Genomic DNA, 25,073 nt, shown 5'->3' with positions numbered 1-25,073 from the left:
TTTGCCTAGAAAATGTATACAACGCCTCAAAGATTCAGTTCAAATGGCACTTTCTTATCTGCTGGTCTTCTTGCAAAAGAATCTAATTACACCCTTCTATTTTGGTGTTCTATTGATCCTTGGACATACTTAAAAAAATTTTTTTATAAATGTTAGTGTTTATTTTTTTTGTTATTTAAATTAGCATATTTGTGTCTTCCTTCCAACAATGTGTCTCCAGGGCAGAGAAAATGCTGCATGGATCTTTGTAACTCCAGCAGCAAGTAACAGTCCAGGCCTAGAGATGTCAAAGAAGGACAAGAAGGAGCAGTAGAGAAGACAGGGAGTGAAACGGACAGAGATAGAGAGGGGGAGAGAGATAAGAGAAAAAGAAAGAAGACACCACAGAAGACAAAGAAAAGACAATACCCAAGTAGGAACCTACCTTTCTCAGTGGCATTCAAGCAATTGTGACATTTAAATAACTAAACCCCAAGAACTTTCCCAAATCTTAGAAATAATGGGACTGTCAGTTGTGATGTGCCCCCTCCAATTTTCAGTATGTGAGCATATGTCAATGACATCCTCTCCTGGAGTCTGAGAGCTTGGATGGAAGTACCAGGAAAGAGAAACAACCTTTCAGCAGTTTGCTGATGCAGTGAGAGACAAGACTGGAAGCTTCCATCTGCCCTCTTTGCCAGTGAATGGAGACAGCCTGCCTAAGAATGAAACCAATTCATAGGAGAGTGGGGCTGAGAGATGGAAAAAGCTCCCTGACATGGTCTGAACCCCTGCACTAATCCATGCCTTCATCCACTGCTACACCTCAGTTTCTAGTCATAGTCTCTCTGTGAAGTCCGTTTGAGCAGGGCCACTGTGACCTATGACTGTAAGAGTAATCACAGAGAGCCCTGAAAGAACAGCAGGACTGCCTGCATTGTAGCCTTCCCGAGGATTTAGATCTCTGAAACCGGCTCAGCCGTGTCACTGTATCCAATGCTGAGCAACACAGTAGCTCCTAGAGCGTGGGTTGGGTGCTTCTCCCTAACTGCTGCCTCATCACAGCCATTTCTGGGGTTCTTAACTTTGGGGAGCCACTGCTTCATTTAAACAGATATGAAGAAATCTAGTTGTGTAACCTTTTGAAAAGAATGGTCATGAGGTAAGCATTCTACTAAAATATGTGTGTATAAAGGTTTGTTGCACCAGGACACCCATCATCTCATTATAATAAGGAAAAAGTATCCACAACCTAAGCAGCCAATGAAAGTGACTAAATAAATGGTACTCAGCATCCATTCCATAAATTTCTGCTAGCCATCAAGACATATTTTAAGGAGCGTTGGATCACATGGGGGATATTTTTGATATATTATAGAAAGAGCAAGCTACTATCTGTATAAAGTGACACTTATGATTTTTAAACTTGATTGGCATCATTGACTCAATGGACATGAATTTGAGCAAACTCTGGAAGATAGTGAAGGACAGGGAAGTCTGGCATGCTGCAGTCCATGGATTCACAAAGAGTCGGACACGACTGAGTGAGTGAACAACTTGATTAGGTACAACAGAGGAAAAAAAATGACTGAAAATATACATGCCAAAATGTCAACAGCATATATTTCTGATGGGTTACCTATTTTCTTATCACGGTGACTTGGATGGTAAAGAATCTGCCTGCAATGTGGGGGACCTGGGTTCAATCCCTGGGTCTGGAAGATTCCCTGGAGAAGGGAATAGTGACCCACTCCAGTATTCTTGCCTGGAGAAATCTATGGACAGAAGAGCCTGGAGGGGCTACAGTCCACCACGTGGTCTCAAAGAGTCAGACACAACAGAAGCGACTAACACTTTCACTTTTCACTATTGCCTTATATTTTCCAAATTTTCTATAATGTGAAAATTAGGAAATTTTTATATTGACTATTGACTATTTTTATTGACTATTGATTATTTTTATAATCAAAAATCTGTTAGTACAAAGTTACATACTGACATAGGAAGGAATATTTTTTTTAACCTTCAAGTCCCTTTACCAAAGAGGAGTTTTTGTCTCTAATCCTAGTTCACTGATTGTTGCTAAATGACCAACAGTTGTATAGGAATTAATCAGGAGAAAGATATACACCATGTAACTTAAGACAGGTATGTCTGGAGCTACCTGTCACCAGGCTATCGTAGAAACTAAAGATTAAAAGGAAACAGCTAAGAATTTCTACTTAGACAACCACCAGTATGTTGTTTTATAACTTTTAAATTTTCTTTTTATAGTGTCTTAGGATAAGAGAAGATGGACTTCTCAGGTGGCGCTGGTGGTAAAGAACCTGCCTGCCCATTCAGGAGACATAAGAGATGCAGGTCTGATCCCTGGGTCAGGAAGATCCCCTGGAGAAGGAAATGGCAACCCACTCCAGTATTCTTGCCTAGAGAATCCCGTGGATGGAGGAACCTGGGGGGCTACAGTCCATCGGGGCACAAAGAGTTGGACACGTCTGAAGTGACTTAGCATGCATGAAGGAGGGGACAAAAACGAGAGGAATAAAGAGGTAAGAACTCGAAGTCGATCAGGAATGCCATGCAGCAGACTGTTTCTCTCATCAGCAAAGAGCCAAAGTCGGACCTAGGCGTTTCAAACCCGCAGCCACGGCAGGGGAGCCAGCAAAGGCCACATGGGAGCACCTCGATTATAAACTTTCCTCAGGTTCAGAAGCCCTCTGGCAACGGGCACACGTGGGAAGAGCTTCTGCACTTGAGTCTGAAGATTCAGGGAACGTCCTACTCAAGACTGGGGGCAAGGAAGGGTTAGACTGAAAAGTGGTTGAAACCAATGAGTTTGGTACTGAACTGGACCTACGGTGTTTCAAGAGCTTTCAGTATTATTCTAAAAGCTGTACTGGTGATTCTCAATTCTGGTTGTGCATCTGAAACACTCTCAGGGTTTTATAAAAACCCAGATATTTAGCCTCCATCTTAGACTTAAAGACTTGGAATTTCCTGGGTTGTCTCATAGGCGTCTGGTTGTTCAGAAGCTCCATTCCTGCACGCATTTCATCCCTCTTATGCTTGCAGATGTCATTGCTACATTTATATAGGAGTGAGTTATATCTCTCACTCCTAACTCATGGATTCTGCCCTTTCTACTAGATGGTTCCCAATGGCGCATCAGCATGCCCTAACGTCCCCTGTTTTTAAAAGAGTTCCTCTTGTACAATGTCTCTCTCCAGCTATGATTCTTGCCCATCTTGGCTTGACTTCACCAGAAACCTTAGAAGAGCTATCTATCTCCATGCTGTCTCCATGTCTTTACCTGCCTACCGACTCAATCAGAAACTGTTGTTACCAGGCTTTTAGCTAGCCCATCCCTTGCCAGAGCCAATGAGGATTTCTGTGTTTCTTCTCTCTTATTCTCCACCCAGCATTCGACAAGGTTGTCCTTGAAACATGCTATTCCTCAGGCATCTAGGGCACCTCATCGTTCTGATTTTCCTCCCAGCTCACTAGCTACTGTTTCCTGGTCTCATCTGCCGGCTCTTCTTCCTCTGCTGGACCGCCAATACCGAGGTGCCCCAGGGCCCTGTCCTCTACATCCTTAAGGCCCAGCTTCATGGCCTTATTAATTTCTGCAGCGTAGAAAGTCATTTATATTCTGATGACACTATATATCCAGCCCTGACCTTGGCCTTGGATAGCCAATTGCCTATCGAACATCATCACTTGAAAGTTTAATAGGCATCTCAATTCAACACAGACATAGCAAACTGATGAAGGTACATTTCTTTCCCCAAGTCACCTCTTTTCCAAGCCTTGCCTCTCTCAGAAATCTGGAACATCTCGCGTTCAGTTACTAAGGTCAAAAGCCTAAAGGTAATCCTTATATCTCATTTTCTCTCTATTCCACATCCAATACTTCAGTAATTCCAGTAGGCTTTACTTTTAAAATATTTTTTTGCTTGACTATTTCTTGCCAGCATAGCATAGAGAAACTACACAACTGGAAATCAAATTCTCACACTTAACCTGACCTTGGGTAAGTGACCTAGCTTGCGTGGAACTCAGTTTCATTATCTGTAAAATGGGGATTATAATTATATATACATCTCACTCCACAGGGTTGCTATGAAGATTACAATAGTATATATGTGTACATGTGTACGTGTGTGAAAATCATTACGATTCCCCACTAGCCCACTGATATTACTGTATAGTTTTATTGTTTTTATTCCCTGTTAGTCTTAAGTTGCCCAACTAGACCAGTCTAATAATATGTTTTGTTTGGAGTCTGAAACAACCTCCTACCTGATCTTCTCTATCTCTGTCCTGCTGCTGCTGCTAAGTCTGACTTTAGTCATGTCTGACTCTGTGACCCTCTTGACTGTAGCCTGCCGGTCTCCTCTGTTCATGGGATTCTCCAGGCAAGAAAACTGTGTCCTTCTATCAGTCCACAAATCAGCAAGAATTGTCTTTCTAAAGCACACATCAGATCATGCTACTTCCCTAGTTAAAAATCTCTACTGGCTTCCCTTCCCATGTATCATTATGTTAAAAGTCTTTACTGACCTAGAAGGCTTTAAAGGGTATAGCCTTTGTCTACTTCACTGAACTCAATTTTGTTCCAGTTTTCAAATTTTATACCTTATTTCCCTAGGACAAAGTTCTTACTTCTGTTTCTCTAAATTGCCAAGTTTTCTACCACCTCTGGACTTTCACACTTAAAATTTCCTCTTGTTTGTCTTCCAGACACTTACACAGCCATCTCCTTTTTTTAATTGATATTACCTCCACATGACCCAATATGAGAAGCCACTGGAGATAAATACCTCTCCCATTTCCATCCCCAGAGTCTCTACTACTGTGTCACCTCATTTTTTCTTATTCAGAGTGTCTTATTTATATATTCCTTGTTTGCTTATTTATTATTTTATTTAAGTTTGTACATTTTGTCTGCATTGCCTGGGGTTGACTGGGGTTGAGGACCATGAAAATTGATCAAATCCCAGGGTCTAGAATAGTGTTTCACCCATAGAAGGCATTCAGTTAATATCTATTGACTTAAATATCAACATATACTTGTGATGTGTGGCCAGATTTGAGAATTGCTATTCTAGACTACCTCATTTTAAATAGGAGTTACTGATTAACAAGAATGCTTAAGCTTAGCACTTTAACTGTCCTACTTTCAAGGAAAGTTTAACTGTACAAGAAAGCTATTCACTTTAACACATTTAATTGCCATATTTTTTCTGCACAGAGTAAATCTTTCCTATAAGAAGCTAAGTTCTTCTGACTTCAGGCTGTAGCTAAGGCTTCTGCAAGAACCTGGAGACTCAAAACTCCCAGATGGTTTCAGGCCAGTCCTCCTTCTGGCTAGAGTCTGAGAATAAGAGATGTGATGGGAGTTTAAAGTGATATAGGGATGTCCAGGTTGATTTCTGGTCAAGTACGAAGTTGGTTAATGCATGGGGAGAAAGGGCTGTTTGGCCCATAGGGAGAGGGTTTGGAGACAAGGAATTGTGCATTTCAAGGAACATGCCAAGAACAAACCTGGGGCCTGAGGCCAAAGCCCAGGAGTAGAGAATAAGGAAGATACAAGGTCAAATCAATGGACTGTGAAGGTCAAGTCTGGGAAGAATCTTTAGATCCATGGTCTGGGATGGGGTAGGAGAAAGGAATGGAAGGGGCCTGTGACATGGTGGTGCCGTGCCAATGAAAATGGTGAGCTCTATTTTGAGAAAGCAGTCTCTGATAGCAGCCATGGAAATCTAAACTTTTCTTAAAAACAGAAAATACCATAGTTAGCACTTATGAGTTAGAGAAAATGTCTAAGCAGCATCCAGATTGCCTATATGGTCCTTGTGGCATAGACATAAAATATATCAAATGGTTTCTCCAGCAGACATTGGGACCCTAAATGAAAATTATCATTTAGACCAAGGGGAAGCAGTTGCTGGGTGGTGATGTTAAGTGTCCTGCTCTTCTGCATCAACACTTGACAAACACCAAAACCAAGGCACTGAGTGGAGAAAACAACTGCTAAGAAAAAAAAAAAGTGTGAGATGCATGTGTATATGAAATTATTATTTTGACTGCTGGCCAAGGAGTTCTTTTTGGAAGGTTAATAAATGCCTTATTTAGCAAAATACCTTGATGAGCCAGGGAACAGTGTGGAATGAGACCATGAATGAGGTGCAGAGACCAACAGAGCTCTATGTAATAACATGATGGGGAGTGTGGCTATGAGAGAGAAAATGTGAGAAATGAGAAAATGAGAAAAAGCTGGTCTACGCCAGGAGGCTAGGAATTGAGGAGAAGTGACCAGTGAGGAATGCCCAGCAGCTGAGGGAGAGAAAATGTGAGAAATGTGAAAATGAGAAAAAGCTGGTCTATGCCAGGAGGCTAGGAATTGAGGAGAAGTGACCAGTGAGGAATGCCCAGCAGCTGAGGGACTTGGAGGAAGGGCTCTCTACAGGGTAAGTGCAAAGCCCTTAGCCGTGGGGACAGTGTGCACGACCACATATTCCTCGTGGGACTGGATTTTGGGAAAAGTGAGTAAAGTGGATTCTGTCCCACCTGAGATTGATTCTGAAAGAAGAAAGAGGGATGGACAGTTGAATGGTACAGAAACGTAGCCTCTGGAATGGCCACAAGAGAGAATGGCTCTGAGGTAGGCGTGGGAGCACTAGACTTTCTTCAGGGGGATCTGGTGCTTGGACAACGTATACTTAATTCTCAAAGTCAGGGACGGCTTGGCTATAATCTAGGTTGTTTTTTTAAAAATTCATTTTATTCAAGTACAGTTGATTTACAATGTTGTGTTAATTTTGATACAGCAAAGTGATTCAGTTATAAATATATATGCATTCTTTTTCATATTCTTTTCCACTAGGGTCTGTCACAGGGAACTGAATATAGTTCTCTGTGCTATACAGTTGGACCTTGTTGTTTATCCCATTCTATATATAAAAGTTTGTATCTGCTATTTCCAAACTCTCAGTCTATCCCTGAATCAGTTCAGGCTGGCTTTGAATAATATTGTGATATTCATCAAGAACATAATATTAAATGTCAAGTTTGTGTCTCTTCTTTTCTGCACCTGTTTGTGGAGCAGGAATGAATGAAATCGGCTTTCCATCACTCTGACAATCATAACTCTCTGCTTCCTACCACACCAGGGGCCAAGAGATTAAGGTACAAAAATATGATTGTTTCAAAAATACACTGATGGAAAAGAAAATATTTTTGTCTTTCTAAAATCTTGCCTCATGACATCAAAATTCACCAAAGTAATTTTGAAGCATTATGGTTAATTCACTAGCAATCTCCCAAAAGAGCATTTTGTTAAAGTGTAGAAATCTATGTGGGGGTCTGTGACCAGCTCTGACTACAGTCTATCAAAATCAGTCTTTTATCTTCTCACAGTAACTGTTAACTTATGCAAAGGATTCTATATAGAGAACACAAATGTTAAATTTTTGACAATAAAGTAACACAAAATTCTTGTAACAACCAGAGGATGTATAACTGTGTGTGTGTTTGTGTATGTGATATGATTTCTTCTTATTATCTGTTTAGGTAGTCTTTGCAACCTGATGGACTGTAGACCACCAGGCTCCTCTGTCCATGGGACTCTCCAGCAAGAATACTGGAGTGGGTTGCCATTTCCTTCTCCAGGGGATCTTCCCAACCCAGGGATCGAACCCAGGTCTCCCGTATTGTAGGCAGACGCTCTACCATCTGAGCCACCACGGAAGTTTAGGTAGACAATAGTGACTACTATTAGGAGCAAGGAGAGAGTTCATTTACTATTCAGTAAAGAATTTTAGGAAAGAAGTCACGACATTGTGACTAGAGAACATTAATTTAGGAAATAAAATATTTTTTTTAATTAAAATTGCGGGGCTTAATGGCACTTAGAGATATCATTTATTGTATCCAACTGATCCTGGAGGCAAGAGTTGTTGCCTGAAGTGTAAAGATCTCTGTGAAAGAAAAAAAAATACTGTTCTTTCTTACTCAGTGAGGGTTTAAAAAACATTCACTGCCAAAGACACTTTTTAGAAACCTCTTAGCTTGATTAAATAAAACGTCCTTCAAAAGTTGCCTCAGTGACAATTAAATGAACTAAAAGCAATTTTCACTGTGATCATCAATAAGACTAACAATTAAGTATGTGGTTATAGGTAAATAAATTGTAATATTAATTCATTCCTACAATTAAATCCAGTTAATTCAACCTCAAGACAAATCTAAGTTCTCAAAACTCTCAGATAACAGCCTCAGTTTCCCTTGAGAAGGCCTTTCTACCTTTCACAGCGATTATCTTGAAAATGACAAATGAGAACCTTTGGGGAAACAGGTGAGTATTGGCCTTTTGCTCAAAAGGAACTGCCAGAGGGTACCTAAGTTGACCTCTCTTCTGCCCCATATGTGACATCACAGACTAAACCTTCAGTCACTCTGGTGTGGAACAGCTGACATTTTTCATTCATAGTTCTTGTATTAATGATAGTACTCAGATAAATAGGGGGAAAACCATGTAAGGAAAGGCAGGAGCCTTGGAATAGAGGACAGAAAAGGCCATAGGCCAGGCACTGTTGTACAAATATTAGCTCACTCAGCCCCATTACTTCCCTGTAAGGTAAGTTACTATTAGACCCAGTTTTGCAGTTGAGGCAACAGAGGCATAGAGTCTAATTGATTTGCCCGAGGATTCAAAACTAGAAAATAATAAAACTGAGATTCAAACCAATCTGTGGGAATCTGTCTCCAAAGTCCATAATCTTATTCCTTTTGCTTTACTATTATTGAGGAAATTAAAGTAAAAATGGCATGCGTCTAGAGACAACATGGTAGTTAGGATTAGGGACAGAACTGCAGAAGTCAGTAAAAGAAAAGAAGATCTGTCAAGGTCATGTTTCTTCACATTACCACAGGAAGTTTCAGGATTCTGTAGAACCTGTGGTGAAAGTGAAAGCTGCTCAGCCATGTCCAACTCTTTGCAACCCTGTGGACTGTAACCCACCAGGCTTCTCTGTCCAGAGAGTTCTCCAGGCAAGAACACTGGAGCACATCTTTAGACATTGGCTGAGGGCCCATTGTGCCTAGTTTAAGAAGAGGTGGCCTTACCATAATCCTTGCTTAAAAATAATTACATTCCAGTATTATATGCAAACAAAACATTTATTGAAAGGAGGTAAGCTAACTCACAGAAAAAGACATCTTTGCTGGATCTTTCAGCATGTGAACTAATAACTAAAACGCTCTTTGAGGGCTGCTATAAACATTTGGGAATTAATAGTTGAAATGATGTCAAATGCCACTAAGTAACAGACCAGAAGTTTTGAACTGTTTTGGAGGACTACAGTGGTCAAAAATCCTCCTTAAAGCACCCTTAGTGCAACTTCACCTCTATTTATATATGTTTTATATGTTGAACTTCAGCATAAGCTTTTTCTGTTTTTTGAAGAAATAGCTCTACTGCTTAACATTATTTTTCTTATAATTGTCCTTGCACAGTATTCAATAGTTTGTTTATTCATTCATTTATTCAATCATTAGGTATTGGGAAAATAAAGCAAGAATATCACTCAACCCTTCCTTCAAAGAACTTGCAATTTTAGGGACACTGATCTAGTTTGAGGGCCAAACTGAATTTAAGATGAATTATTGTCTTATGTACTCTTTTCAAGGCAACACATTCATAGTTACCAGGTTAAGACTCATTCAGTGAAACAAATTTTAACACTAAACTCATCATTGACAAAGGCATCTCAATGGCAGCTACTAGGTCCTATTAGTCTGGGAGAACTAAGAAAGGGAGATTTAGCCTTTCTCAAAAGCAGTGCCAGTAAAAGAAGTAGAACACGGTTGTTTCTCTTTAAACGTGTAAAAAACGGTTCCATTTCTTACCTCTAGAGCTTTCAACCTTTCTAGCAGCCATTTGGTCTTTTCCTGCCCCTCGTCCGCACTGCTGCCTTCACTCCTCGCGTCCTCATCCAGCACCAGCTGACGGCCTTCCAAAGCTGTCTTGTGCTTTCGCTCTCCTTCTGACAGTTTTTCCTGAAGCAAGAAAGAATTGTTGTTTTTAGTCATCTTCACTGAAAAATAAGAAAGAGTTTAAGGCTGAAGAGTCTGGAACCCTCCTTTTTGCTTTCTTTCCAGGGCTGAGGTAGAGAAAAGTTTGCCAAACACATTCTGAGTGGTGCTTGTATTAGTGGTGCTCAATACTATAAACACAAGAGATAACTTTAATGAATTTTGGCAGGTCAAGTCACAGGGTTACCACCAGTGAATGCACATGTCCTCTGCCCTGTTTGAGAAGTGACTGAGCCCAAAAAGTTGTAGGTGAATTCATTTGGTTAATTCACTTTGATCTGCACCATGAAATTCAGCTCTGCTCTACACTGCAGGAAAGTAAGTCAATCTTGATACCTTGACTTGTGAATAGCTTAGTTCCTCAAAATAAGATCATCAAAGTCACTGGACGTGCAACCAGTATAAGGTAAAAGAAAATACTACAAAATATTTAAATGGTAAAGATCTCAGAATTCTATGCTGAAACTACTTAGTTCCTTCAGCACAATAATGACACGGCTCTTAAGGACCCTATAGCCCCCTTCCTAGAAAATACTCCGGGATCTGTAGCAGAGCCTTGAGGCAGACATAAAATGTCATCTGGCCTGGCCTCCCTGTTTGCTTGTGGCTCCTTACTCAACCCTGTCACTTGCAGCTTTTTGGAAGTTGGGAAGTTTGAATTTGAGCCTCATGACTCTTGCTTTCAAGGTAAAAAGAAATGTCAAGAGCATATCATATGAGAAATATGATATCCACTTTTATACATACATCAAGACACTGTGCTACAGAATCAGGTGTCATCATTCCATCACACTTTTTAACTCTAACCAGAATGCTGTAGAAATCTTTGTTATTGTTACAGCTTGTTGCCAACCATGTGGGCTAAACTGGATTTCAGTGGTGAGAGGTTTCTTTATATTCAGCACTAGACTGAGATCATTTGCAAATATAAAAGTATTAAGAGATAGGATTCTTAAAAAACCCACTGGGAAAATAACAGCATAAGCAGGGAAAGAAAACAAACAAACAGGCTTTTAACTGTGTTCATAAAAGTGTTTTGCATGTTCTGAAATTATTTAACTTCTTTTTTGAAAATAAAATATGAAGGAAAAAATTCAATGTATATGCACACATGTATAAGTATACATGCATGTATAAATACACAAAACATTGGAGACTATACAGAAACTTAGCCCCTGTTAATCTGTTTCCTAACAGATTTCAAGATATAATTTCCATTTCTCTATATAAATGTGCAATTGACTAAGCAGGTGATAGCTCTTTATAAAATCAGGCCTGGGTGTGTCCACATGCAATGTACAGGTGTGTCCACTTCTGTAGCTGGAGCTAGTTCAGTTCAGATACATGATCAGCAAGTTTAAAGTGCAGATCCCCAAGCCAAGACAAACATCCAGGACTGTATTTTTATAGCTTTGATTTTTAAGGTTCGTTCACTCATCAGACCTTCATTTCCATGATAAGGACTTGAAATCTGCAGTTACAACTCAATTTAGAAATAAAGAGGTCCTTCTATTTCTCTTTTAAGATTCGAGAGCACTGTACTTAAACACTAAATTGGGATTACAAAGCAAGCTTTAAAAAATATATATCATCTACCACTATTTCTGTATGTGTGTATACACACAGAAATAATTTTTAGATAGAATTATTATATAGAATTATTCCATCTAATTAAAACAAACAAAGAAAAGTCACTGATATAAACTGAAAACCAAAAGACTTTGGGATATGGCAGCCAGATTCCACATCTACCATTTATCAGCTTTGCAAATAATGTTGGGCAAACTACTTAATTTCAATAACTCTTGGTGTCTTTGTCTCCTAAATGCTTAAATGAGGTTAACAGCTTCACACATAACATGCACACATCTATAGTCAATTCTCATTATTCATGATAGTTGTGTTCACTGAATTAACAAATACTGAATCATTGCTCCTAGGGGAGATATAGGGTTAGGTTTCTGGAGGCCTTTGGTTGTTAACAGTTTCATCACTAATCAATACGTAATCTTGTTTTATGAGTGTTTCTATTTAAAGACATCTTGTTTAATATATATTGTTGATTAATTAGCACTGAACTAACCACAAAAGGCACTATAACTCATGCTTGAACAAAGCTTATCTAATACCCATTTTCTCCATGAGGCACATCACAGCCTTCGTGCACTTAGGAAAATTAGACAGCAGTTCACACCATGCTTGGGGACCATTTTCAACAGTGAGACCACTCACAAAAAATATAAAAAAGTGGCACTAAACCGAGTGTGAAAGCACACATTTCCAGTGGGAGAGCTGAAAAAAGAAAGCAGGACGTTGCTTTGGTTGACCTAAGCCGGCATAATACAGGTGTTGGATGACTTAAAGTCTTCACCCCTCTGCAAATGTCCATGAATAACCATGAAAGCACTGCAGGCTTTCATTCTGGGGTTGCAAATAAATTTTCGGTAGTAAGTGAATTCAGAAAGTCCAAAAATAATGAGGACTGGCTATATATATGCATACACGCACTTTCAAGTGTCTAGGCACAGTGCCTAAATATTATTATATGAACGAACTGGACACAATTCAGGATAGTATAGATTATATATGAGTATTTAGGTTACATAAAATTCAAGGGTCACTTTACATAATTGAAGAAAGGGTGATCAATGATGACTTGGAGGAGTGATTTTGTAGAAATAGAAATGACTTATGCTTTGGTGGAGTGATACCACTTTAATAGGTAGAGAGGCATAAGATGGGATTTCTGGTTAAAGAGAAAATTGGAACAAAGGCCCCCAGTCAGGAATGTATTTTGTCCTTATTGGTTCATGAGGAAGCCGGTTTGATTATATTGCAAGAAAAACTGAGAGGCAGGTAATAGAACTGGAGAGTAAAAGAAAGGGTTATTGGAAATGAGAAAGAAAAATTCAGACATCATTCATTAATTCATTTATTTATCCTATAAATGTTTCTTAAACACAAAGTATTGGCCATTTGATAGTCTAGTACTAGAGATATGGCAAACAAGACATTCTATACTCTATGAATTTGTATCCTAAGTGTGGGAAACACAATAAACTCCAAGTCAAGTCAGTAAGTTCTGTAACTGTAGCCAGTGGTCTGTTTAGGTACAATATGAGATACGGTGTCATCAGCATAAGGTATGTCTGAGGAGGTGGTCATTTAAGCTGAGACCAAATTACGGGAAGGAAGCAGGTGGACAGTGGTCTGGGAGAAAAACATTTCACGTAGAAGAAAGAGCAAAGCAAGCACCCAGGGGCAGGGCTAAGCTCGTCTTGCTGACCTGTTGAGGGAGAGTCTGTGTGATGGAGCACGGGGACCCCTAAGAGTAAAGGTTGCAGGGAATGAGATTAGAGAATTGGACCGTGGCAGTCTTTCAAGGCATGGAAAGGGGGTTAGGCTCTATTTTAAGTGCAGTAAAGAGGAACTGGAGGCTAAGTGGGGGAGTGATAAGTTCCGGTTTACATTTTAGAAATGGCATCCTGGTTAGGATGCCTACAACGCCTACAGTGGAGAATGGGCGGTGGAAGGATGGAGCCAGGAGACCAGCTGGGAGGGTTTTCTACAAGAAGGAATAAAAATTAGGAATGCTCTGAAGGTATTGGACGAGAACTTACCAAAACCAGTTCTCATACTGGATGGTAGGCCAGACGCCCTGGATTTAAAATCCTGGTTTTACAATTGTGCTCCTTGCTGGGCAAAACATTCAATCTTTTCAGTCCCTCAGTTTCCCCCAGATGTAAAGTGAAATGGATGGACTAAATGTCCCTTGTGATATAAGGTTCTAAGAATTCAATTATTCAAGACACAGTTTTCAGGGAGAAAAGTTATTAATATGGTCAATGGTAACAGAAATGACAAGAATGACAAGAGGACACAAAAAGGACCTCTACATTTTGTAATAAGAAGGTTGTTAGTGGGAACTTGAGAGCTATTTGACTCAAGTGTGATGATGGTAACCAAATTGTCAGTGGTTATGCAAAAAGTGAAAAGAGAAAATAGCAGCAATTTTCTCAGATGCTTATTTGAAAGAGTGGCAGGGAAGGAAAGGAAATATAAAGAACTACAGCCAAAGAGCATTGAAGAGACAAGTGGAAACCTTGATTTCAAGATGCAGAAAATTGAGTTATTTGAAGAAATAAAGAGAACAGATGGAACTAAAGAGATGCTAGCAAAAGGTGGTATGAAAGTAGAAAGAGATCTCCCAAGCAGAGAAGGCAGGGCATGAAGGGCTTTGAAGGAAAAGTCAATGTCTTGTTTTGTTTTTTGTCTTTTTTTAAACGCGGTTCCCTGAAGAATATCATATCACAGCATAATTTCCCAGTTACTACTGCAAGTCCTTAGTGAGTGTCTAGCCTGGGTTCCTAAAGAACAAGGATCTAAGTGCACGTAGTCCATTCGATACATGCAAAACCATCAGCTGGGAAGGGACTCAAGCAAGGGAGGAGGGCATATGACTAACCAGCTGAAGCTAAATCCATGGGAAACTCAGGGAAACGCAACAAAGCCCAGAGCTCAGGATCATCCCACCCTAGGGCCAAGGGTGTGTGTGTGTGTGTGTGTGTGTGTGTGTGTGTGTGTGTGTGTGCTCAGTCATGTCCGAGCCACTGGAGGGCATATGACTAACCAGCTGAAGCTAAACCCATGAGAAACTCAGGGAAACGCAACAAAGCCCAGAGCTCAGGATCATCCCACCCGAGGGCCAAGGGTGTGTGTGCGTGTGTGTGTGTGTGCGCTCAGTCATGTCCGACTCTTGTGACCCCAGAGACAGTCACCTGCCAGGCTCCTTTGTCCATGGGATTCTCCAGGCAATAATACTGGAGTGGGTTGCCATTTCCTTCTCCAGGGGATCTTCCCAACCTAGGAATCAAACCCAGGTCTCCTGCATTATGGGCAGACTCTTTACCAACTGCAAGGGAGTTGGGACATTCATACACCAACCTCCAAAGAATCAGTAATTGGGGGCGGCTCCTGGGGTGTCAGTCTCCAGGCTGCCACAGGCAGTAAGGTTTTTAAAAATACTTCTCACATAAAAGCGCTCACATAAAAACACAGACACTGATAGCTAGAGATGCTGGGAGCACTCTGGATGACTTTGGGGTATGGGCAGAGCATCGTCAATGTGCTCTACAAGTGGAGAGGAGCTTTGTGACTGCTTTATATGACCCCACCAGGAAAGAAAGCCACATCTGTACACTTCTCAGGCTTAAAAGCACATTTTATTGTGCTTCAATTCTACTAAGAAAATGCCCTACGACAAATCCAGTAAGCGCGGTAGAGTCATCCATCCTATCCTTTTCTTTACTCTTGTTTCTTTAAGCATGTACCAATGAGAGTGTTGGAGTGTAATGTAATATTGAGGAGGAAGACAAATGGAAAGGACATATTAAGTAAACAGACGAGCAAAAGAGGAAAATAGGTGGAGAGAAACAAGGAAAAGGGAGAGTTCTGGGAGAGCTGGATGGCTAAACCCCATGACAGATGACTACTGTCGATTTCAGACAAGAAAGCTGTTGGATTTATATTATGATTAAAAAGCATGACCATATTTTTAAAACTTAAGTGTACAAATTCTATACACACATAAATAACCCATTTCAACTAGCCCCTTTGCTATTAATAATTAATCTCCTGTGATTTACCTGGTAAAAAGAGAGCAGGACAGAGGTCAGAAACATATTTTAAATAAAATGCATTCTTCATATAAACCTCTAAGAGGGAAACAAGACAAATGAGCCAAGTCCACTCCTGAGAATGGCAAACTGTGAAGAGAGTAAGTTGATTCCAGAAGTGACCTGTTTTCATGTTTCAGTCCTTTATGGACTTTAATCAGCAGTGAATTCTGTAAAAGTGAGGCCACCACAGAAAACTTTCACTCCCCACATATTTCACATATGGTTGAGACCATAAGCTTGTTGCTCTCAACAAATACCAGTGGGTACACAGGAAGTTAAAGATTTAGAAGCTCAGTTAGTATCCAAGGGTTTAAATCAAACTCTGCCTTGAAGGTACATAAAGCAATCCTTGGAGCTATAAGTTTCTTTAAGCGGTTACCAGGGCAATGATTCACCTCTAGGGGAGCCCTATCTTTTGTTCTCATGTAATCAGCACCATCAGACCTATGTAAAATAATATCGAGCAATACAAAGCTCGCAGGTGCGTCAGCTCAGCTCGGATAGATGACAGTCCAGGGGGCTCAGTTAGCCCAAAGAGCAGGCAGGACAGCTCCTCACTGACGGCCAGCTACTATTCAAAAACATCACTGAGGAAAGTGATCATAAGACCCTGCTCCCAAATTATGTCCTATTCATATTTTGGTCACCAGCTTCCCCTAACCCAGCACAATGGGATTCAGGCAAGGTTTCATGAGGTCATCTTACTTTACAACTAATTAATCCATCCATCCATCCAATACATATGTACTGAGTAGCTTTTGTATGCCAGGCACTGTGGAAGATGCCAGAGGTAGACAGGTGAATAAAAACACATGTGGAGCCTATTGTCATGAAGCTTAGAGTCTTGTGGAAGGAGACAGTAATCAAAATGTCACCAGCAAATATAAAATAACACTGTGATATGTGCTGGGAAGAAGAGATTCCAGGGGCTCTGAAAAATCTTTACTAGAGGGATGCAAGAGAGGTCAGGAAAGTCAATGCTCATGTTTACCACCGTGGCAGTTAACCAGGAAATGCCCATGAGGTTGGGGAGGGAGAGAGCAATTTTTAAAAAGTCTGAAAGGAGGCATGTGTAGCTGGGGGGGAAAGTGAAGGTGGGTGGACTAAAGAGACCATGACACAGGTCAAGGAACGTTGCCTTTACTCTAAGGGCAGGAAGAAGCCACGGACTGTTCTCACGCACGCGTGTGTGTGTATGTACACACGCACACACGATACGGGGGTAGGGGAGGCAGGTGATAAGGTAGGATCCTGTACTCTAAAACAGATCCCTGGTAAAGTGTGGAGGATGGATTGGAGTGAGGTAAACACAGATGTGGGAAAGATAAGAGCTACTGCAATAGTCTAAACAGGAGTTGACTGACTCATGATTCAAGTGACAATTTCATAAAATGAGACCTCATAGTCTGTAATTATCTTGTGATTTTGATTCTTTAATATGCAGTTAATCCAAGAATGACAAATACTAAAATTTCCTCAGGTCACTGTTGCTCAGAGTGGGCTGACAGCTGCCGGCATCAGTCACTCATTGGTCAATGGGTGTGGGGAGCAAAGTGTTGCTTCTTTAAAATGCAGATATCTTGGCCAACTTGGGCCCCATAAATCACAATATCTAGGAGTGAGGCCAGGGATCTGTAATTTTAGAAAACACCTCAGGTAATACTGAAGTGAAGTGAAGTCGCTCAGTCATGTCTGACTCTTTGCGACCCCGTGGACTGTAGCCTACCAGGCTCCTCAGTCCATGGGATTTTCCAGGCAAGAGTACCGGAGTGGGTTGCCATTTCCTTCTACAGGGGATATTCCCAACCTGGGGATTGAACCCAGGTCTCCCACACTGCAGGCAGACACTTTACCATCTGAACCACCAGGGAAGCCCTAATCTATGCCAAAATTTAAAGAACCTCTGGACAACAACGCTTCAATATATAAGACAAATCATTTTTACTTTAGATAAGCTTTTGAGGTCATCCATTTGATTTACTTATTATAATTATTCTGCAGAATAAACAGAGTAATTATAAGAATGTTGCAGAATTGCCTGGTATACAAGCTTGGCCTTAACATGGTGGCACTGCTGTCTTCCAGCCCATTAACTGGGGGAGCAACATTAGGTCTGAGCCCAAGACTGCGAGGATCATTAAAGAACACAAATTTGGGCAAAGGGGAAAGGCAGTGAATGCCATATGTGGACATAACTTGGAATTTCATCTGATAGGATAAAGGGAGAGTCAGCCTCATCTGTTTTTTGAGGTCCATCAAATTCCATCTCACTGTGATCTATTCTCATTCAGAGTGGGAAGAGACCCATTTTAGTTTTAGAACAAGTAGAAATAAAAAATCTACATTCCAGTCCTAACTCTGCCACTAACCAGCTGTGTGATTTTAGTCAAGTCACATAACTTCTCTGTCCCTTAATTTCCTCATCTGTGAATACAATGTACAGAAATAGACTATCACAAAGGTCCCTCCTAGCTTTAAATGTCTACAATTTTGATCATCTGTAAAAATTCAATTTAGAAGAATAAGTATGCAAATACTACTGAAGTTCAGGAATGTTAATACAGAATGCCATTAAGGTTAGATCTGCCTAGAAGATACCTTGGGTAATAAAATCTGTTTGCTTCTTTCAAGAGTGTCTGTCTGTCTGTCTTCCTTGGGGAAAAACCTCCCCCCAACTTTTTTTTTTTTGCTGTGTACTTCTCTTGGGCCCTAGGATAGACATCACCTAATCTAATCTTTGCTTTTTTCTTTCTTTTGCATTTAGCATGTTTCATTGTCTGTCTGTAAGAAAGGAAAGACCTGATAAGCAATATTAAGGAAGAATTTAGTGAAACATACTTGTAACACTCACAGGAAATCATGCCGAATATGAGTCCTGTATGTGAAAAGAGCCTTTGCTTAGAGGAGGAATAATTTCAAGTATCTTTTGGTTGCAAGTATTTTCTTTTTTAAATCACCCATTTCTCTATTTTAATTATTTTTAATTCTGATGGCCAACACAATGCCAATATACAGAAACTCTGCATATATGGTAATAATAGTTATACTGTATTCCAGATCATTCATTATTTTTCTAAAGGAGATTGTCCTTAGCTCTTACCATGAAAAGGAAGGAAGGAAGAAGGGAGGGCGAAAGGGAAGAGAGGAAGAGGAAGGAAGGGAGGAGACTCACCTCAAGTACACGCAGTTTTCTAACCTGAAGATGGCAAAACGAAACCATTGGGATATGAAGAGACAACTATCTAACTCTGGAAAGATAGTCAGTCAAGGAAGTTGGAACATGTTTTTCATTTTGCATATCCAGCCATGTGTTAAATATCTGCCTACTAATTCATAGTAAAAATATAAAAATATATAATTTAAGACTGATCACTTAAGGAAGAGACTTGGGTAGTGTTAGTATAAAACATTAAGTCCTTTCCAGAACACAAAAGACATAAATAGCATCTAATATTTGTAGAATACTTCAGAGTTAAGCCAAATCACCTCATGCATATCATTTAAACTACTCACTGCCATGGGGACATAGGACAAATATCCTGGACTCCCCTTATAGACAAAAAAAGAGGCTCCAATAGGTTACAAAAGTATAACTGTTAGTCGCTCAGTTGTGTCCAACTCTTTGTGACCCCATGGACTGAAGCCTCAAGGCTCCTATATCCAAGAGATTCTCTAGGCAAGAATACTGGAGTGGCTTGCCATGCCCTTCTAAAGGGGATCTTCCGAACTCAGGAACTGAACCCAGTTCTCCTGCATTGTAGGCAGATTCTTTACCATCTGAGCTGCTAGGGAAGGCCAATAGGTTACGAAGAGTCCTGTTAATATTTAGTGGCACAGTCAGAATTTAATTACAGCGCAATTTCAAGTGTCATGCTCTTTCTACAGGTCCAGTTACTTCTTTTGGACTTTCCCATGTACCTATAGACCTGTCCCTACTGTTAATTCTGAGAGTCTGTAATCTTTATCCAACCATGGGCCATGCTGCGAGACCACATCTTCGCAAGGTTCTCTGGTCATTTATCCAGGGAGCAGGTGATTTTATCAGAAATATTGGATCTGGCCTCAGATGACCATCAGCACAGCAGATTTAACAAACCACAACCATTTCCATAGTTAACAATGATTCAATTAATTCAAAGCAGAAACACATACCTACTGTGTTTGTAAGTAAATGTAGAGGACAGCCGTCTAGCTGACAGCTGCCCCAATGAGCCCTGGTGGCTTCAGCCTCTGATTTACTTACTCATTTGTTGTCTGGTGGTGGGGAGAGTGCACAGAATATATTGTCACTTTAGCTAGCACTTCAGCAAACACCATAACAACATTCCCAGGGATTGCTAGCAGCTTTTGTTCAGGACTAGCATACTAAATTTTAAGGGGGGAAACATAACGTCAAATAAATCACAGGGTTTTAAAAGAACATCCAATTTGTTCACAGTTTAACATTAGTACTGTCAGGCAAAACATATAAAACTCTTCTTTTTCATCCCTGGATTTGACTTACAAAGTGAACTCAGCACACAGTAAAATCCCCAAGATTAAATGTGCATGATGGATAAGAGAACAAAGTGTTTTCTGTATGTCTCTAATATGAACCACGACCATTGGCGTATCAATTCACATCTACTCCACATTATTCTTCACTCAAAACACTCCTCAATACTGCCAACTATCTTCCATATTGAACAGCTCTGTGAAGGTACATTAATAAATTTTCCGATGATGCTTTTATTGCCTGTTCCATCTATCAGCAACATTTATTTCCCTTTAAAAAAAGTTCAATTCCAAAAACACTTTAAAGGAAAACTCTACTGTGGAATAGGATGATGTGAAAAAGTGAGCTGTAATTTTCATTATAGGCATGCTTCAGGTGGTAAGAAATCTAAAAAAAAAAAAACAACAACAGAAATGATGTCCTTGTAGCTCATAAATAGTTGTCTGTGTAACTCAAGCAGAAAGAAACCAAAAATGCTAAGAATGTTGTGTAGGTGGAGAATTTCAGTAGTCAGCGGCTACACTTGAATGTTTGGACATCATTAAATACAATTCATAAGTTAACATCAAAATTTGCATTCAAAATCTCTCTTTTTCCTCTTCTGCTCCCTTTCTCCCATCTTCCTAGCTTTCAGAGAGAATTCATGGAACAGAAGAGCCAGATAGCCTCCAGAGGAAAGCGCCTGGGCTCAGCAAAGTGAAGTGAAGTCGCTCAGTCGTGTCCAACTCTTTGCGATCCCATGGACTGTAGCCTACCAGGCTCCTTCATCCATGGGATTTTTCAGGCAAGAGTACTGGAGTGGGGTGCCATTTTCTTTTCCAGGCCATCCCAAAATGAACAAATTATTCAGTCCTTAACTAGTCAGTGGTGGGTGGGTGCCTTTATTACTGATGTCTTTATATACATCTCAACAGTCATGTTTGCAATTCCCAGACAGAATTTTAAAAGAAAATTTAAGCAATTTAAAAATATTTCTATCTCACTGTCCCTATAAATATACAGTGTCAGATAACCAACATATACAAATTTTTGTTTCAGAAAATATGATCAATACTATTCTTTATTGACAATTATTGCCAGGTCCATATTTATGTATCATCTGAATTTGTTAAACTGAACTGAACTGACAAGTCTCTGCTAAGAAATGACTAAGTGTTCAAATACAATACTATTATTATTATAAAAAGTAACAGTTCAAAGCAGAGACATCACTTTTCTGACAAATGTGCACATAGTCACAGCTATAGTTTTTCGATCAGTCATGTACTAATTTGAGAGATGGGCCATAAAGAAGGCTGAGCAGCAAAGAATCAATGCTTTCAAAATGTACTGCTGGACTGTTTACAATAGCCAGGACCTGGAAGCAACCTAGATGTCCATCAGCAGATGAATGGATAAGAAAGCTGTGGTACATATACACAATGGAATATTACTCAACTATTAAAAAGAATGCATTTGAATCAGTTCTAATGAGGTGGATGAAACTGGAGCCTATTATACAGAGTGAAGTCAGAAAGAAAAACATCAATACAGTAATATTAACATATATATATGGAATTTAGAAAGATGGTAACAATGACCCTATATGTGAGACAGCAAAAGAGACACAGATGTAAAGAACAGACTTTTGGACTCTGTGGGAGAAGGCAAGGGTGGGATGATTTGAGAGAATAGCATTGAATCATGTATGTGAAATAGATCACCAGTCCAGGTTCGAAGCATGAGACAGGGTGCTCGGTGCTGGTGCCACTGGGATGACTGTGAGGGATGGGATGGGGAGGGAGGGGAGAGGGGGGGTTCAGGATGGGGAACACATGTTCACCCATGACTGATTCATGTCAATGTATGGCAAAAACCACTATAATACTGTAAAGTAATTAGCCTCCAATTAAAATAAATAAATTTTAAAAATATGGAATTCACATATGACAACCTGAAAAAAAAAATGTAGTGCTGGAGAAATGTCTTGAGAGTCTCTTGGACAGCAAGGAGATCAAAGCAGTCAATCCTAAAGGAAATCAACCCTGAATATTTATTGGAAGGACTGATGCTGAAGCTGGAGCTCAGCATCCAGCTGATACTTAGGCCGCCTGATGCAAAGAGCCGACTCATTGGAAAAGACTCTGATGCTGGGAAAGACTGAAGGCAGGAAGAGAAGGGGGTGACAGAGGATGAAATTGCTGGATGGCATCACCAACTCAATGGACATGAGTTTGAGCAAACTCCAGGAGATAAAGAAGGACAGGAGAGCCTGAGGTGCTGGAGCCTATGGGGTCGCAGTCAGACATGACTTACAACTGAACAACAACATGGAGAAGAAAACTTATCATTCCAAATTCAATAAATAGGTGTTATATGCAGTTTACTAGGTCCCAGTTATAATGTAAGAGTCTCGGAGGTTGGAAGGTTTTATAAATCACATCCCCATCATCACACCTTGCAAAACACAAAAGGCATTCAATAAATGTCCAATGTTGTTGGTGTGATGATGCTGAATAAGGAATGCTGCTGCTGCTACTGCTGCTAAGTCACTTCAGTTGTGTCTGACTCTGTGCAACCCCACAGACAGCAGTCTACCAGGCTTTCCCAGTCCTGGGATTCTCCAGGCAAGAACACTGGAGTGGGTTGCCATTTCCTTCTCCAATGCATGAAAGTGAAAAGTGAAAGTGAAGTTGCTCAGTCATGTCCGACTCTTAGTGACCCCATGCCTACCAGGCTCCTCTGTGCATGGGATTTTCCAGGCAAGAGTACTGGAGTGGGTGAATAAGGAATGACATCACCACAATTTACTTCTGACGACATTGTGCTCAAGTTCAATGCTGAACTACCTAAATATTCTTAAGTACTTTCAACAGGAAACTATTTTTAAGCCAGTATTTTGCTAATAGAAACAAGAAGCAATGGACTAATGGAAGATTTGCATAATAGGTAAAGCACCAATATATTGATTTCCACTCCAAGAAAATAAGAGTTTGTTTGTTTATCCTTTAAGGGACAGCACAGCACAAGGATCTCACCCAGAAGCCCATATTGTATGCCATGTAACTATCTATCCTAAAGTGCCCTGGGGATTTCTGGAGACTCACACACTCCTAATCAAGATACTCAGTTCCTCCCTGCTTCCTCTTTCCTGGAGTTACCTAAAAGAAAAGCTCTAATGAGGTACATTAGTTGTACTTTGAAAGTCAGAGATGAATTATCTAGTTAATTCTCTTGGGGGCTCATGTCAGAACAGAGAGTAGCTTCACTTATTTGCACCTAAATGGAACTTTAAGATAAAGCAAGAATATTACATTTTTTTCTAAAAAAATTTACATAATACCTGCTCTCTTTAGTCAGGCAAAACCCAAGGCACAGCATAGGGCCCAACTGTTTGAGGATTTTACGGAAGAAATTTTGCTAGCAGTATTGTCCTGGTATGCTTTTTGACATTAAAACTCTTATTTTTATCCCTAACCCCTGAAAGCGGCAGAAAGTTATCACTTGAGGTGCTTCTTTGTCACTGAGTGGGATGTACATCCTGACAAGCTGCTCACAGCCACAGTGGGTGTAGACAGACAAAGAGCTACTTGAAGACACCTGTAACCCTGCCAGATGATTCATCTTGGTAAGAGAGGAAAGGCAATTCAGATAAATTAGCAAGAAATAAGCATGATTCTAAGAGACAATCAGAAAAGTCAGAATACATACACACACACGAAAAGTAATATTAATATAAATGTGAATCAAAAACTTAAGAGTAAGCATTTTCTTCATGCAAAATATGTACATTTAAAAAGTAATGAACCAGACATGTTCTGGTGCCTGAGACAAAGGCCAGAGGTCTCCCAACTTACTCCTACATCCCCGAGATGGTCACCTCAGTACTAAGCCATTTTATATTGCCATAGGGAGGGATGAAACATACAACTAGCTACTGAGCTGACTTCTCATCCCAGGTGTGGCACTCACAGGCAGTGGTGCCTTAGTAAGGCCCCTGGTTTTCAGTGACATTGTTCCCTCAGGTGCAAAATGATGTGGCTGGATATTGGAGGTAACTTTCCTCTTTCTGAGCACCTTAGACTTGTTAAATATCCTGTTCATCTCTATACACTGACTGACTTTCATGTGTCACACCACAACTGATTCCTGAGAAAATCAGGAATGACAAAGGCTGGCTACCCCGTACGCAGCAACATCACAATAAAGAGCTGGTAAAAAATGGCCGATGTTCCCGGCTGCCCAAGATGATCCAACCCCTTCCAAGCAGCCCTGGGGCTCCAAGATACCAAGTTACCCTTTACTGATGCCCCCATCACTAAAGACACTCGCCCAGAAGCACTGCGGCTGCAGCTCTTGCTACCTGGTCAAGCTGCCCAGTTCTCTCAGCCTCTCAGCCCGTCAAACTCAGCTGGCTTTGTGTGTCCACAATGATCTCAGACACCCACAAAAGAGTCAGAAGCAATTATAGTTCAGGTCACTCTGGAAAATCAGCTCCAAGTGGAAGGTTTTGAATTTGTTAGGCTGAGAGAAGTGTGAGGAACTCATTTTGAGGATCAGCCTCTAGGGCCCAGTTGACCACATTCTTGCTGACAAGTTTATACTGTCCCTTCCAGGGCCTGCCTTCCATTATGCCAAGGACAAAGTCTTAGTTTAGTAATTCTCTAAAACTACCTAATCGTTAGAATTTTTAAAAAGGAAAATAAGCCTCAAGCTCAGTTAACAGGCAACACTAATTAGGATGAATTTAGAATCCTGTCTTTTTTTCTTTGTGCTCATGGGTCCCTCCTATTTATGCAAAGGAGATAATTTTCCATTTCCAGTAAGGTCTTCCTACCAGCAGAGTT

General features: G+C 40.3%; 1 protein-coding gene across 10 annotated transcripts in view; it reads right to left on the bottom strand.

Moving 5' to 3' along the window:
* The window catches only part of NCKAP5 (NCK associated protein 5), a 1,117,154-nt gene that overhangs the window by 310,031 nt on the left and 782,050 nt on the right, over positions 1 to 25,073 (bottom strand). For all 10 annotated transcript variants that reach the window (XR_011491008.1, XM_070476293.1, XM_070476296.1 and 7 more), the window contains one exon: positions 9,889 to 10,038. Coding sequence is in view for 9 of the 10 variants with exons in the window: in XM_070476293.1 (XP_070332394.1) it covers positions 9,889 to 10,038 (150 nt within the window). In the remaining variant the exon portion in view is untranslated. The remainder of the gene's footprint in view (positions 1 to 9,888; positions 10,039 to 25,073) is intronic.

Source organism: Odocoileus virginianus, chromosome 13 (genome assembly GCF_023699985.2).
Source record: "Odocoileus virginianus isolate 20LAN1187 ecotype Illinois chromosome 13, Ovbor_1.2, whole genome shotgun sequence".
Lineage (NCBI taxonomy): Eukaryota > Metazoa > Chordata > Mammalia > Artiodactyla > Cervidae > Odocoileus > Odocoileus virginianus.
The sequence above is the reverse complement of the archived record's forward strand: the minus strand, read 5'-3'. Positions and strand labels throughout refer to the sequence as shown.